Source organism: Octodon degus, unplaced genomic scaffold, assembly GCF_000260255.1.
Source record: "Octodon degus isolate 3935 unplaced genomic scaffold, OctDeg1.0 scaffold00131, whole genome shotgun sequence".
NCBI lineage: Eukaryota > Metazoa > Chordata > Mammalia > Rodentia > Octodontidae > Octodon > Octodon degus.
In genome coordinates, this window is record NW_004524707.1 from 5,962,795 (window position 1) to 5,977,297 (window position 14,503).

General features: G+C 43.7%; 1 protein-coding gene across 4 annotated transcripts in view; it reads left to right on the top strand.

Moving 5' to 3' along the window:
- Hhat (hedgehog acyltransferase) overlaps positions 1 to 14,503 on the top strand; it is a 381,668-nt gene that overhangs the window by 86,768 nt on the left and 280,397 nt on the right. For all 4 annotated transcript variants that reach the window (XM_023701140.1, XM_004641206.3, XM_023701141.1 and 1 more), the window contains one exon: positions 5,903 to 6,074. In XM_023701140.1, coding sequence (XP_023556908.1) covers positions 5,903 to 6,074 — 172 coding nt within the window. The remainder of the gene's footprint in view (positions 1 to 5,902; positions 6,075 to 14,503) is intronic.

Consider the following 14,503-nt stretch of genomic DNA (forward strand, 5'->3'; position numbering starts at 1 on the left):
TGTGCTTTGCTAAGCTTGTTTTAAGTAGGTGCTTTAGACCACTGAGCCATCTCACCAGCCCAGTTACTATAGTTTTTGTCTTTCATCTCCTTTTGAATTGTGGCCATCAGGACCCAGCAGGAGGATCAGAAGTCTGTCTTTGGGTCCCTCCAGTTCTGAGATGACTGCTCACTAAAATTCTCAGCCAAGGGCTCTCAGTCTCTTAAATCTCAGCCTGGGTAGGCAAAGGGGGTGAGGGGTCAACATTTGCCTATTGGGGTTCAGCTGCAGACTCAAGGTTATACTTATGGCTCTTTCCTCTCTTCCTACTCCTTCCAAAACACAGCAAATGCAGAATCCAAGGAATTTGGAAAGGTGTAGAAGTTAGTTGAGAAAAGGGGAATGGTCAAGAGACGCTACAGGACAAAGAAAACATGACTCAGGAGGTCTCTGCAGTTGCCACCGGTCCTGTAGGGTTCTTGACCCCTGCAGGAAGAGGGGAGCCAAAGTGCTAATCCTCAGATTTGAGGACAGGCAATCTGAAATTCAGGTTCATGTTTAGATTACCAGGCCAATGCTTAGCAGCATAGACTGGAGAATGGGACGTCCCCACCAGAGGGCAGCAAAGCCCCACTACTAAACCAACAGGGAGGGACCGGCAGGGTGCAGAGACTCAGCTCCAGGTGATGCAGAGTGGGGGTCTGGCCTGGAGGAAGTGCCACCCTCCCCCACGCTTTTGGCATGTACATCTCCATATGTGAGATGAGAGTGGTAAGGAAGCGTCCTCTGTCATTTAAGATCTGTAAACTTTGCACTCTCCAGTTACAAACAGGTCAGAGTCTTACGTGTTGCAAGGCTGTTTCTGATGGCATTTGGAGTTTCAGAACATGAGCTGCAGTTTGGCCACACTGCTGTGGAATTCAGATCCTAAACTGTGGCAAGGTGGAGCCCAGAGAGGGCCAGCCTGCTGCTCAGGTGTTCAGCTGAGAGCTTGCGTGGTGTCCTTTGCACGGGGTGTGTGTGTGTGTGGCGGGGGCTGCTGAGGGGAGGGTGAGCCTGAGAGGCAGCTGGGGCTCCCCTGCCAGTGCTCAGTCTGGAGCTGGGCATGGAGCTGGGGTCCGGAGGCTCTGGAGCCCAAGCCCCTGGGTTCATGTTAGGATCCCTGCTCTGCGTTGGCTGGAGAGCGGCAGGGAGTCCCTTCATCTGCACACTGGCAGTGAAGTATGCAGCAGCAGCACCTCCCTTGCAGGGTTGTTGTAATGACCAGGTGCATTTTGTGCCATCAGTGTAGCTTGAGACATGAGCACTATAAAGGGTTATTTATTACTACTGTTGTTGTTACTACTGGGCAAAAGTATATGGCAATTCTATGGTCAGTCTAGGCCAGGAGTGCCCTGGTGTCTATCCAGCCTGCTGGAGGCCACAGCGGCAAGAACTCTGGCAGTGGCCATCCTCAGGTTCTGAGGAGCTTAGTGTCCTGGCTCCATCTGTTTGGAGGACCTAGGCAGCTGCTGAGTGGCTGGCAAGGGCCAGGCTGTGTCCCTGAACCTCTTCAGGGTGGCTGAAGGGTGGCTCCGGCTCAGAAGAGCACCAGATGGTGCTGACACTACTGGAGTACTCACTCCAGGCTGGCTCTTGTGTTCTAGCTCGCTCATGCCCAGATAACTCGATGAGGGAGATGATGGTATGACCACCTCATAGATGAGCAGGCCAAGGAGGAGTAAGAAATGGGCTGTGGCATGCTGAATTGGGCAACAGCAGTTAGAGGGGTGAGAGGGTGGTGGAGTACATGTGCATGTTTGGAGGCAGCAGCCAGCTGGATTAGGTCCCAGGCAGTGACAGCAACTCTAGCTGCAGGCCCCAGGTACTGTCTGAGAAGGACCACAGTGAGCCACCAGCCTGGCAGGGTTGCGGGCAGGGCAGTGAGGGCTGCTTGGGAGCAGGTATGGCTTAGACTAGGGGTATAGAAGATCTGTCCTGCTCTGAGGCAGCGAGGCTCCTGCCTGTGCTTGCTGGTGCTTGCTGGTATTACTTTTCTGTGGGTGACAGAAAAGACCATTCGTCTTTGAGGACTGTCATCTTTACTCATCAGAATGTTTCTGAGAGAGAAGTCTTCAATATTCCCTTTTATGCAATGTGCATGAAATGACATTTTAAAATACAATGCCAAAAAAGAAAAAAAAAAGATCATCTTCTGTAAACACTGCTTTGAGGCTGTTGTTGTGTTTAAGCAGGCAGCGTGCTTTTGCCTGAGAGAGCGGGCACCAGGAAAGGCCCGTCTACTGAGCCAGAGTGATTTTGGTGCTTCTTCACCTCTTGGCCTCAGTTGCTTTGGTGTAAGCTCTTCCGGACTTACACAGATGCCACATGTCTTAGTCCACTCTGGCTGCTGTAACCCAGTGCCATAAATGGGGTGGCTTTCAAACAACAAACTTGATTTCTTACAGCTCTGGAGGCAGGGAGTCTACTATCCAAGTAGCAGCACACTTGGCATCTGGCAAGGGCCCACTTCCTGCCTACAGCGTGGCACCTCCACAGTATGGCCTTGCACGTGGCACAGCCAGCCATTGGCCCTCTGAGGGCTCCACTGTCCTGATCTCATCACCCCTATAGACCCCACTTCCGGTCCCAAAGACCATCACTCAGGTGGGGGAGAAGGGGCTGGGACTTCAAGGGGGAGGGACACACACATGGAGACCATAGTGTTGCTTTTGTTCCTGGCTCCTCATTTGTTGCCCCTCATTATGTCAAGATGAATTTGCTTCTGAGGGCTGGAAAAAAGGTGGAGGATAAAGAAAGATGAAGTTAGTACAGCGTGAAGAAAATGATGCTGGGAGCCTTGGCGGTGTTAGAGGCGAGATGCAAACAGCGCAGCCCCAATGTGCCTGCTCACTGGCAGACAGGTCTGTAACTTTCAGTTTTACTTTCATCTTGATTACAAAAATAGTTCATTTAAATTGTTGAAAACATGTAAAAAATAATCTGAAGATTATCCCTGTTGTCATTTTTGGTGTATATCTTTCCACTTTTTCCTTACATTATTTGTGTTGAGTAAAAATAGTTCTCTTGTGGTGGTGTATAATACTGAAGTGTACTTGTGCATTTAACCAGCCCTTACTATTGGATACTTGAGGCTTTCTTTTTATTTCTCCTTAGTTAAATAGCATAGACGTTCATGAGCTGGCAGTAGGCGGCTTTGCCCTGAGGCTGTCATGATGCCCTGGCTTGTAGACCCATTGCTGTGGACTTCATAGGGCCTTTCTGTGTATGTGCACTGGCGGGAAAGAACCAGGTCTCAGTTTATGCCCAGACATGGACCTGCTTTGGGTCACTGTTGCATGACTGTCCTTGAAGTTACTGTGATTCAAGTCAGTTTTGTGCATTTCCATTCAAAGATGCTAAGAGTGAGTGGTATAGGCAGTAACGAGGCACACTGAGAACAGCACCCTGGCAACTTACTGTGATGCCCCGGAGCCAGCAGAATTCCCTAGCCTGGCTTCTGGTGTTAGGGAGATGCTTTTAGGAGGTGATAGGATAGAAGCTTAAAAGAAGAATAAAAGTAAATTCCCCTGCAAGGGGGTCTCCTGTTCCCTCTGCGGGCAGTGCCTGCTGTTTCACTGGGTTGCTAGTGCAGAAAGCAGCTGTGGAGGTGCCTCAGGCTCCTAGTGTCATAGAGACCACCATAAGGACAGAGGACACACAGGCTCCTGGACCCCTCTCCAGTTACTCATTAGAAGTAGGATATGTGTTTTCTTCTGAAGCATTCAGGGACTTAAAAGTGATTTTGCTAAAAAAAAAAAAAAAAAAAAAAGCTAAAAAAAATAGTGCCTCTACACTTGGTCCTACAGGTGTCTGTCTGCTTTATTACTCTAACACTTTGGGTTTGAACCTTGTTCAGCTGCCTGTGTAGGCATGGTAATCATGTAAGGCATGGCTTTTTAAAAGCTAGCAAACAAGGTTGATTTGCCTTAAATTTCTAGTCCCTTTCAAGACCAAACACTAGGGTAAGAGTTTTATAGAGCTAGGCAGCCACCAGTGAGCACCTGGGATTCTCCAGTTGTTGCCCTGTGATCACTGTGGATTTCAGCAGAATCTCTGGAAGACTGAGACTGTCCCAAGAACAGCCATCTCATGGAACCTGGACAAGGCTAAGTAAAACTTCTGGCTCCATCTTGCAAAGCCAGCGCTGAGATAATGATTACCCAGACCTAAGCCCGTCCCAGGAGATCCACAAGAAATCCAGTTCATGGGTCAGTCTCATCTCCTCCATCAGCGGTGCGCCCTTTGCGCTCCCCCAGCTCACGACCTTTTCCTATTTTCTAACTCTCTGACTGTGTCTCTCACTCACATGCCCTGAAGTTCAAGAACCCACCTGAGTGGAGGACTCCCCATTTCTTTGCACTGACTAGTGAACTAGTAGTGGCGTTTCTCACTTACTTAGTGTCATGAGCCTAGAGGTCCAACTCTAAGTCAAGTCCATGTTCTCAGTAGCCACGTGTACGAGTTGGCTCAGGTCCAGCATGGCTATGCTCCCTACTTCAGCCTCCTGAAATCTCATTCCTGTGAGATGCTGTTTTTTCTTGCTTTTTGTGTGTTTGTCTAGTGGTGTAAGAGTGAAATTTAATTGACTTCAAATTTTATAGTGTGTTTATGAATACTAGAATCTCTGTTATTTATTTATTTATATATTTATATTTGCTCCGAATGCCTTCAGGGCAGGTTTGGCTGGCTTGAGTTGTGGGGCTTGAACCACAGCAACCTGAGCCTGCCAGCTTTGTTGAAGCAGTCACTTAAAGAACTGAGCTAAGGGGCAGCCCCCTAGAATCTCTGTTAAATTGCTGGGCATTGCTTGCAAAGCTGGCTGCCTTGGCAGCACTGTCTTTGTCTATCCTGTCCTGTGTAATTAGCATTCACTTTCAGTGCTGATCGAACATCCCTAACCTCAAAATCAGAACTGTTCCAAAATTCAAAGTGTTGAACAGACTTTCAAGTTAGGGATGCTCAACCAGTGACATTCATATATTCTCAATTCTGAAATCTGGGATGCTTCTGGTCTTAGACATTTTGGATAAGAGATGCTGTCTGGTACTTCACCTGTGAGCAATCAAAACACTCCCTCTCACTTTATGCCTTGGCTCTGATCTCTTTCCTGTTACTGCTTGTGGCTGGGATTCTGGGGCTTATGAGGAAGACTGCAAAGAAGGTACACACAGGACACATGCAGTAGTCACCTGGTGCATCTATGCATCTGTGCCAGATGTTGACCCAGGTGCATTGCATATTTTATATATTTAATCATCGTCAAGTTTTCTCAACTTTCTATAAAAGGAAACCAAGACATAGAATTTGGTCCTGATTGAATCTGACTAAAGCCTGTGTTCAGAACCATTATGATACATTGCTGCTGAGCAAAACGTTTGTCCCCTGTCTTGTTTCAAAAACAACTTGAGGTAAAACCACACAGAGAGACTCATAATTTTCTTCCTCTCACTTCCTGGCTCTATTTTTCCTTCTTCCTTTCTCTCACCAGTCCTGTGCCTCTTTTTGCTTTAGCCACAGACAGCAGTAGGTGATGGGTGATGGGTGAAGACAGCCTGTGCAGTATGTGGAGTCTGTGGGCCTGAGTCCCATGGCCGGGAATACACTGAGTGCCTCTCTCCCACCCTAGATTTTTCCAGGGCTCTTGCCCAGCGGTGGGTGCAGGACTTGTCACAGTTCCTGTAACTGGGGCAGCTTATTGGCCTCCTCTTCTTTGGAATGATTTTTATCCAAGAACCTTGAGTGTTCCTAAGTTAAAGCAACCCAACTCTTTGTAGTAGCGACAGCAGTCTGGTTTTTGAGAGTTTAGTAAAAACATTATTGAAGGGACACTATTTTAGAAATTGTACCACAAGCTAATGCCTTCTCTCTGTTTTTGTGCCAGATGCAGCAGCCAGAGCTCTGCTCGCTGAAGGACAGCCTCTGCATTCTGGCCCAAGGCCTGGGCCGCCTGCTGTGCTGGTGGACACTGGCCGAGCTGATGGTCCACCTCCTATACATGCACGCCATCTATGGCAGCACCCTCCTCCTACAGGATGTCAACTGCTGGACGTTAGGTAATGCAGCTCCCTGCCAGGATGGGGGAGAGCCTATGGTTGGTTTCAGGGTGAATCTGCACTAGGAGCACTTGGAATTCAGCTGCCTTGAGCCAGCCTGTTTAACCTTATTCCTCTGTGACCATTTACACAGTGGGGGGATCTTGGTGTGCTGGTGGAGGTGAGTGCTATGCCTGGTGGCCTGGGCATCAAGGTTGCTGGGACACAAGGGATACCTCCTCGTGATGGGATCCTGCTGAGCTTAGCTGAGTGTGTGTCTTCCTTGTGTGGCATGTCGCACATAGCAGCAGATGGTCAGCTTGCTAGGGGCAGCCTTGGGGCTCGCTCCCAGCCCGAGCTGTTCTGTAGTGCCTCTTCCTCTTTGGATGTCCAGGAAAGAGCATGAGCTTTCGAGTCAGACTGGCTTGAATTTGGATCCCAGTTGCTCTCTTAACCTATAGCAGGCAACCTTTGGTGGCTTATTAAATCTATCTTGAGTATTGCCATCTTCACTTCTAAAGTAAGACTTGCCTTTGTGGAGTGGTTTAGAAGACTGAGATAATATACTTAATGGCTGAGCTTCATGGTGTGTTTAATGAGGTGAAGTGCCTGGTGTATAGAATAAGTGGCACGTGTGTGTACACACACGAGCGTGTGTGTGTGTGTGTGTGTGTGTGTGTGCGCGCGTGCCCTTTCTTGTCCCTTTTCCTTAGCTACCTTTTTCTCTACACTGCTGGATGGATGGAAGTCTTATTTCCTCTCCAGTGCGGGATCAGCCAAAGAAGCTGTTGTCCTTCATTGTCTGCTGGCACAGCAGGACTGTGCCTGCTCTGAAATGTGCCTCCCTGCTCCCTCCCTCGGTTCTGTCCTTGGAGAGCTCCTGGGGCCCAGGCTGCTGCTGGCTGCCCTCCCACTGCCCTCCAGCCCATAGCTGTGGAGCTGCTCCCTGCCTGGGGCTTTGCATCCCTTTGATGATTTATAGATTTTTAAACTCTTGATTGTCCTTGGTGTCCTTGTGAACTGTTTCAATGACAGCTGCCTCTTTTCAAGCAGATCTTTTCTTTCTTTTTAAAAAACTAGATTTGTGTGTCTTCTTACTGCATTTCCTTTGGCTGCAGAAGGCTCTTTAAGTTTTTTTTATCAACATGCAATAACTGCCCATATCCATGGGGGAGTGTGGTGTTTGAACACTCACTTGTACTCTGCACTGATCAAATCGGGGCAGCTGGTATTCGCAGTGCCTTATCATTTCGTTATATTTGAGGACTCCGGGCCCCTCTCCTTTGATATTTTTCTGTAGTTGAGATAACTGATACTGTGAGATTTTTAGTGACAAAATGAGACAAAAGGGAAAGGATGAGGTGGAGGCTCCTCCTGAGTCAGATCCCTGTGGAATTGCCCCCAAATCAAGGGACTACCTATTCAGGTGTCTTTAACTGAGTAGTGGGAAGCATAATTCAGAATGGTTTGTAAGCTGAGGAGAGGTACTGGGTGCAGCAGGCACAACTCAGATCTGCATAGAGCGGTGAAGGGACTTGCTTGGAGCCGTCAGTAATCCAGCGCTTCCCCTCAGCTGAAGAGCTGAGCGGAACCTGTGAAGCCTTTCATCATCTCCCCTGAGCCCGTGCCCGCCAGCATTGTGAGTTAAAAATAGTTAAATCTCTACAATTGCGTTTTTAGAAGACCTCTTTATATAAATAGATTGATACTGCTTTTTTCTGTGACATTTTGGGTTAATGTTGTTTTTAAGAAACACTGGTGTTGATACACAGAAGCGTGCTCCATTTATTTTCACTGTTTTATAGTTTCTTTTTCATCCAGGTGCCACAAGTTACTTCTCTGTTCTACATGTAAAGAATCTTTGAGGGCTGTGGAGATAGTTAAGCAGTCTAAGCGCCTGCCTGGCAAGCGCAAGGACCGAGGTTCGATCCTGGGCACCACATGCCACGCCGGCCCTGACCCAGGGTGTGCTGAGCTGGCCACTGAAACCAGGTGTGGTGGCACATGCCTTTAATCTCAGTGCTGGGGAGGCTGAAACGGGAAGATCACTAGGAGTCCAAGCTGTGTAGTGAGACCCTGTACCAAATACATAAGACAAAATAAAACAAAACAAAACAGAAACAACCTTTCAGTTTCTCCTGGTTTTGCCTCTCTCTGAGTCTCCTAGAGCTCATGTCCTAGTTTTCCTGTAGACTAGTAGCTTTTGGCTCATGAACCCACAGAAGGAAGTGCATTTTTTATGTGTGTATAAATGCTTATAAGGCAGTACTGTAATCCACTAGCAAGCGTATTGGTATTTTCTTTTCTTTTCCTGCTATTTTATTTTCTGTTCCTTTTTATTTTATGGGAAAATGCTGATTAGAAACTACTCAACTGAGTAAGTCACTGTTATGGTTAGCATATAGTTCTGTGGTGGCCATCTAGAGTTTGCGATTAATTCATGGGATTGCTATTAATTCATGGGATTATGGGAGAGAGTGCTGCCGGGCTTGTGGGTGTGAGTGCTCCATCCAGCCTGGGCAGACAGCCTGAATGCAAGACAAGGGAGACAGGCTTGCTCCCTGTTGCCATTGTTGCCCCTGCTCCCCCCATTTGCTCTTGGGTTTTGCTGTTTTCCACCACCATGAACTGCTGCCATCTGCCATGGGCCACTCTGCCTTGGAGCCAGCTGAGTATGGATGGAAACCACCATTAACTGTGAGCTAAATAAACCTTTCCTTCCTTAATTTTGGGTGTTGGGTATTTTGTCCCAGCAACAAGAGAAAAGTAACGGAAACAGTCACTATCCAGAGTTGGTAAATTTTTGCTCTAAATATAGATCTAGAAATGGAACTGGTGGATAGAGTGCAGTGGGAGTGTTCAGACTGACAATGGCAAATTATTTAGGTGAGGTTGAAACAGTTTATGCTCTTCTTGATAATGTCTGAAAGTTTCTGCTGCCTAAAATTTTATTGGCACTTGATACTGGCGTTTACTTATGAAAATGTGGTGAATGGGATTATGCCGCACTGTTTTAATTTGTGTGGCCTTAATTGTTTGTAATAGGTTTACAAACTGGTGTATCATTTTAAGTGATATGACTTGGTAACTTTTGTTAATTTTTCTACTAAGATTTTAGTCATGGGAGTCATGAAAGTTATTTATTCCATATTGCCACCTTTTGTTAGTTTGTATTTTGATTTTTTTTTTTTTTCCAGAGCCAGGGATTGAACTCAGGCCCTTGTGCTTGCCAGGCAAGCACTTATTCTACTGAGCCATCTCCCCAGCCCCTAGTTTGTATTTTGTTACAGATATTAATGCCTTCTGGTTTGTGGCTTGACCTCATTTTTTTCTGTTGTCTTTCCATGATAGACTTTATTTTACTGTAGTAGTATTTCTAAATTGTCCTTTATGCTTTGTGGGCTTTTTTTGGGGTCATTTATAAATAATACTTTCCTACTCCAGGGTTATAAAGATATTCTCTTCAGTTTTCTTCTAAAGGTTTTAAAGATAAAACATGTCTTTTCTTATATACATTAACATTGTAGAAAATGGAGATACCTAGATCCCCCCAAGTTTAAAAAGGAAAGCATTACATTATCATCGGTGCAGAGTTCACATTTGATAAAATCTAAATGTTTACCTTTCCACATTGCTTACTGGACATGTATTTATGATTATTCCCAGATAAGCTCATGCTCCATGTGCATGCTGTATAATTTTGCAACCTGATGTTTGTTTAGTTAAGGACATTTATCTTTTCACATTACTAAATTCTCATTTTCATTTTGTGCCTAGCGATAGCCATATTTTAGCAATGACCTCCAAAGTCATCTCTCAACATTGTTTGGCCAACCTTATATCAAATCTGGGACACTGGTGATTTTTCCTTCTCAAGATTGTCTCCTGTGGCATCCACCCTTGGGGACACTGACTGGCTGCGAGGGCTCACCAGTTGCCATACAGGACACTCCATTACCGGTCTTGGGGTGCCAGTTAGTTTCTTGCTTGTGCGCTGCATTTCATATTATAAATTAAAAGCTGTGTCACAAAGCTTTATGGATTAATTTTTTTTAGGTAATACTTCATAGGTGATATTATATACCTAGACCTTCCTGTAATTCTTATGAGTTCAAACATCTAAATAGTTCACATGAATTATATAAATACTGTGTCTACAATGTAGGTATGGTCGTTATTATTAATTTTTTGCCTTCAGATAACATTCTCCCTCCACTGTTACATCATACTTTAAAGTCATTCAGAGATACAAACAGCCTAATCTATAGTATATCTTGAGTTTCTCTAGTCATCCTCAATATTGTGTTATATCTATACATATGTGTGTAAAATGTATATATATATATATATATATAATTATACACATATACAACTAAAGAAATTCAAGGTAGACTAGGCATATACTGAGTGTGTACTGTATTCAAAAGTCACTTGAAATAATTTTCAAAATGTTAGTATTACTGATTCAATATTTAGTGAGATTATTTAGTTAATTTTCAAATTTGGGACTAGCTTTGTGTTTCTAATTTACCAGTTACTATTTTTATTTCTGTAAAGTTTGTGCATTTTCATAATGTAGGACCTGTTTTTATTTGTCTTAAAACTTTTATTAGTATATGTTATAGTTCATAATGATTATATGTATCTAACACAGTGTAATTCCTTTTTTCCCCTTCCCACCTTCTTTATTTTTCCTGCATTAGATTCGTTTATTTATCTTATAAAACTGTAAAGTTGGGCCACGGAGATAGGTCAGCAGTCTAAGTCTCTGCCTAGGCAAGCACAAGGACCAGGTTCAATCCCTGGTACCACATGCTGTGCTGTCTGAACTGGGCATGGTGGCTGACGCCTGTAATCTGAGCACTAGGTAGGCTGAAACTGCAGGATTACTATAAGTCCGAGCTGCATAGTGAGGTCCTGTACCAAATACATAAAAAATTAAAAAACCCCAAAAATTCTGTAAAATTAATTATCATATATACAGATTGAAAATAAGACTAATAGGCTAAAGAACTATAAACATGGTAAGAAAATTGTACTGAGTCAAGGTTCACTTTTCAATACATTGTCTGTACTGGATTACAGTATCTTTTTCATTCTCTTTTCCCATTATCTATATATCTATATACATATTTCTTTTTAGTATAAGAGAAACCATATGTTATTTAAGCTCATGTGTCTTAATTCAATTAACAATATAGGGGCCCGGGAGATGGCTCAGTGGAATAAGCGCTTCCATGGCAAGCACAAGGGCCTGAGTTCAATCCTCGGTTCTGCAAAAAAAAAAAAAAAAAAAATTATTATTTCAAGGAACATCTATTTTCCTACCAATGACTTAAGTTCATTCTTTGATATGATAGAGTAGTACTACCCCATTGTGTATAAATACCACATTTTAAAAATCTATTCATCTGTTGATGGACATATAAGCTGTTTCCCAGGTTTAGTTATTATGAATTGTACTGCTATAAACATGAGTATCCATATATGACTGTAATATGATGTCTTTAACTCCCTTGAAAGATATCTAGAAGGGGACCACCTGGTCCACTGGAATTTCTATTTTTATTTATTTATTTTTTATTTATTTTTAAACATTGTGCAAAGCTTTATTCCAGAGGAGCTCAGTCCTTTATGGTGGCCAGCACATTGCTCAGCTCCTCATGCTTCTTCTTGACGTGGATGTGGGTCCCCACCTTTTATTTTTTCTTTTCTATTTCGTACAGGGCCTCACTATCCAGATCGGCCTCATAGTGATCCCCCTGTGTTCAACCTGCCAAGTTTTGGGATTACAAGTACACGCCATCACTCCCAGTCTCAATTGCCCTCTCAGCACACACCAGGGCTGTGGCCAGGGCCAGCAAGGCAAATGGGGGATCGAACTCCAGCTGCTGCGCCCTGCCTAAGCAGGTGCTTTAATCTGCTGAGCTATTTGGCTGGCCCTCCCACCCTTTTCTTGAACTTGAGGGCAGGTTTGTCCTTGGAGACCTTGAACAGCACTATGGCACACCACTCATAGGGTACAGAGCCTCATACCTCCCAGATCATGTCCTGCACGAACTTGGTATGTTTGGTGAGGTGTCTGCGATGGTGGCTGTGCCTCGGTTTGCTCACATTTTTAGTCACCTTGTGGCCCTTGTCGAGGCTCATGGTCATGGGATAGTGTAGGGCCATGGCTACTGTTCTTCAAATGGTTGCTGTGGCAGAAGCTTATTTTCAATTTTTGAGGAATCTTCATACTAATTTCCATTGTGGATGTATCCATTTACAGTCCCACCAGCAATGGAGAAGGACTCTTCTCTCCACAGTCTTGCCAATACTTGTTATTGATTGATTTCTTGATGGTAACTATTCTTTCAGGAATGAGGTGAAATCTCAGTGGTTTTTTTTTTTTTTTTTTTTTTTTTTGTTTCTTGAATGGCCGGTGATGTTGAACATTTTTTCATGTATTTATTGACTGCATTTCATCTGAGAAGCGTGTATTCATTTCAGATGCCCATTTTTAAATTGGGTCTTTACACTTAGGAGTTCCTAATCTTATTTTTTGTTTGTTTGTTTTTTGAGTCCTAGATATATTCTGGATATTAATCTTTTCAGGAGTAGCTGTCAATTTTTTCCCATCGTGTAGGTTGCCTCTTCACTCTGCTGGTTGATTCCTTTGGTGTGCAGAAGCTTTTTAATGTCCTGTGATCCCATTTGTTGCTTCTTGGTATTACAAAGGATCTGTTTTTGTAGTTTTTCTTTCTAAATATACAGTCTGTCCTTGAAGTCATAGGCATCGGTTCCAGGAACCTCCTTGGATACTAAAACCTGTTCAAGTCCTTTCTATAAAATAACTTGCTATTTACATATAACCCACACATATCTTCCTGTGTCCTTTAACTCATCTCTATATGACTTTATATAATGTAAGTGCCCTGTAAATAGTCATTGTACTGTATTTTTAGGGACCATAACTTGAAAAAGATCTGTGCATGTTCAATATAGACACAATTTTTTTAACCAAATATTTTCAACCTATGGTTGGTTGAATCTGTTCATGTGGAACCCAAACATATGGAGAAATGGCTACATAATACATTTTTACTTACATTTTTCAAACATGTTAAACATAATTATTTTATATTATTTATATTCTACAATTGTAGATGATTTAAAATATATAGGTGATTTTCAATCAGTTTCAGTCTGATTCTCCATTGTACACCTACTGATTCCCACATGTGAGAGTTTTGGTTGAGAGTTCATGTAACTTGCCGTTTGTCCTCGGTAATTATTAGTGTCTGTGCCTGGAATATGTGCATACAGGATGATTAACGTTTCTGCCAGGTGCCTGGGGGTGTTACCAGCGTGAGGCTACATACATTTCTTGCTTGGGCTTTTCACATAGAGGTACAGGGAATGTTGTCCTTTGAATCTGGATTTATGTGTGCTCTCGGCCTGAGCTCCATGTTCTATGTGCTCCGTGCATGGTCCCCTGTCCTCACAGGTGGCTCTTGGTATCCGAACTCTGGATGCCCAGGGCCTGGCAGGTGCTGCCAGCGCAAAGACAAGCACCATTGCTCACCTGTCCTTCTGCTTATACTTTATTTCGCTTCTGGATTTTATTCATTTTCCAAATTGCTCAGATATGTACTTTCCCATGTGTTTTTAAAGTATTTTTATCCAGTATCTCTTAGGTGTTATCCACTGAGAATGATTCTCAGGAAAGGGAGTTTGCTATTGGCCAAAAGTGGAAGTCCCACTGTGCCTCTTTGTGAGAAGAAGGGAAATCCCTCAAGAGTTCCTCCCACAGCCGCCTGGTTAGCTCGTGGCCGTACACAGTCATTTGTTTGTGTTGCAGTCAGGTATCTACAAAGGGAAAGAGAATCCTGTGATTAGCTAATTTATAACTAATAACCTGGAATTTCTTCCAGGTCACTATGAGTAAAGTTTAGGCACTTAAACAAAATTCCAGTGACAAACATTAAAAGAGATAGTTGTTTGAAGGGCAGTCAGTAGTGTTTATTTCTGAATAAAAAGTTGCAGATCAGTATTTTAGAAATTATTAAAATTATAAGAGGCATCCAGGAAAATAGATATTTTTTATAGATATAATTTTTGACAGTTGTTTCATGCTACTTTTAAAAGTTAATTGGGGGCTTATACTTTGTATAGTGACGACATATCCCATTTTACAGACCTATTTATACCTGTTGTCTTGGCATAACTAAGAGGAACAATCCTTTTCCTTCTACAAAGTATCAGGATTTAGATAATACAGTCACATTCTTCATAATCTTTTTTTGTCAACCCACATAATTACTTTGCTCTTACTCGACTCATGAGTCCAGCCAGCGAGTCTTCCACGATAACCCTTCTCAACTTGGAAGCACCACTGCTCTGAATGCCCTTTGCACTGGACTACTTGGCATGTGAGCCGGGAGCCGTCACGTTCATTTTTCGGTTCC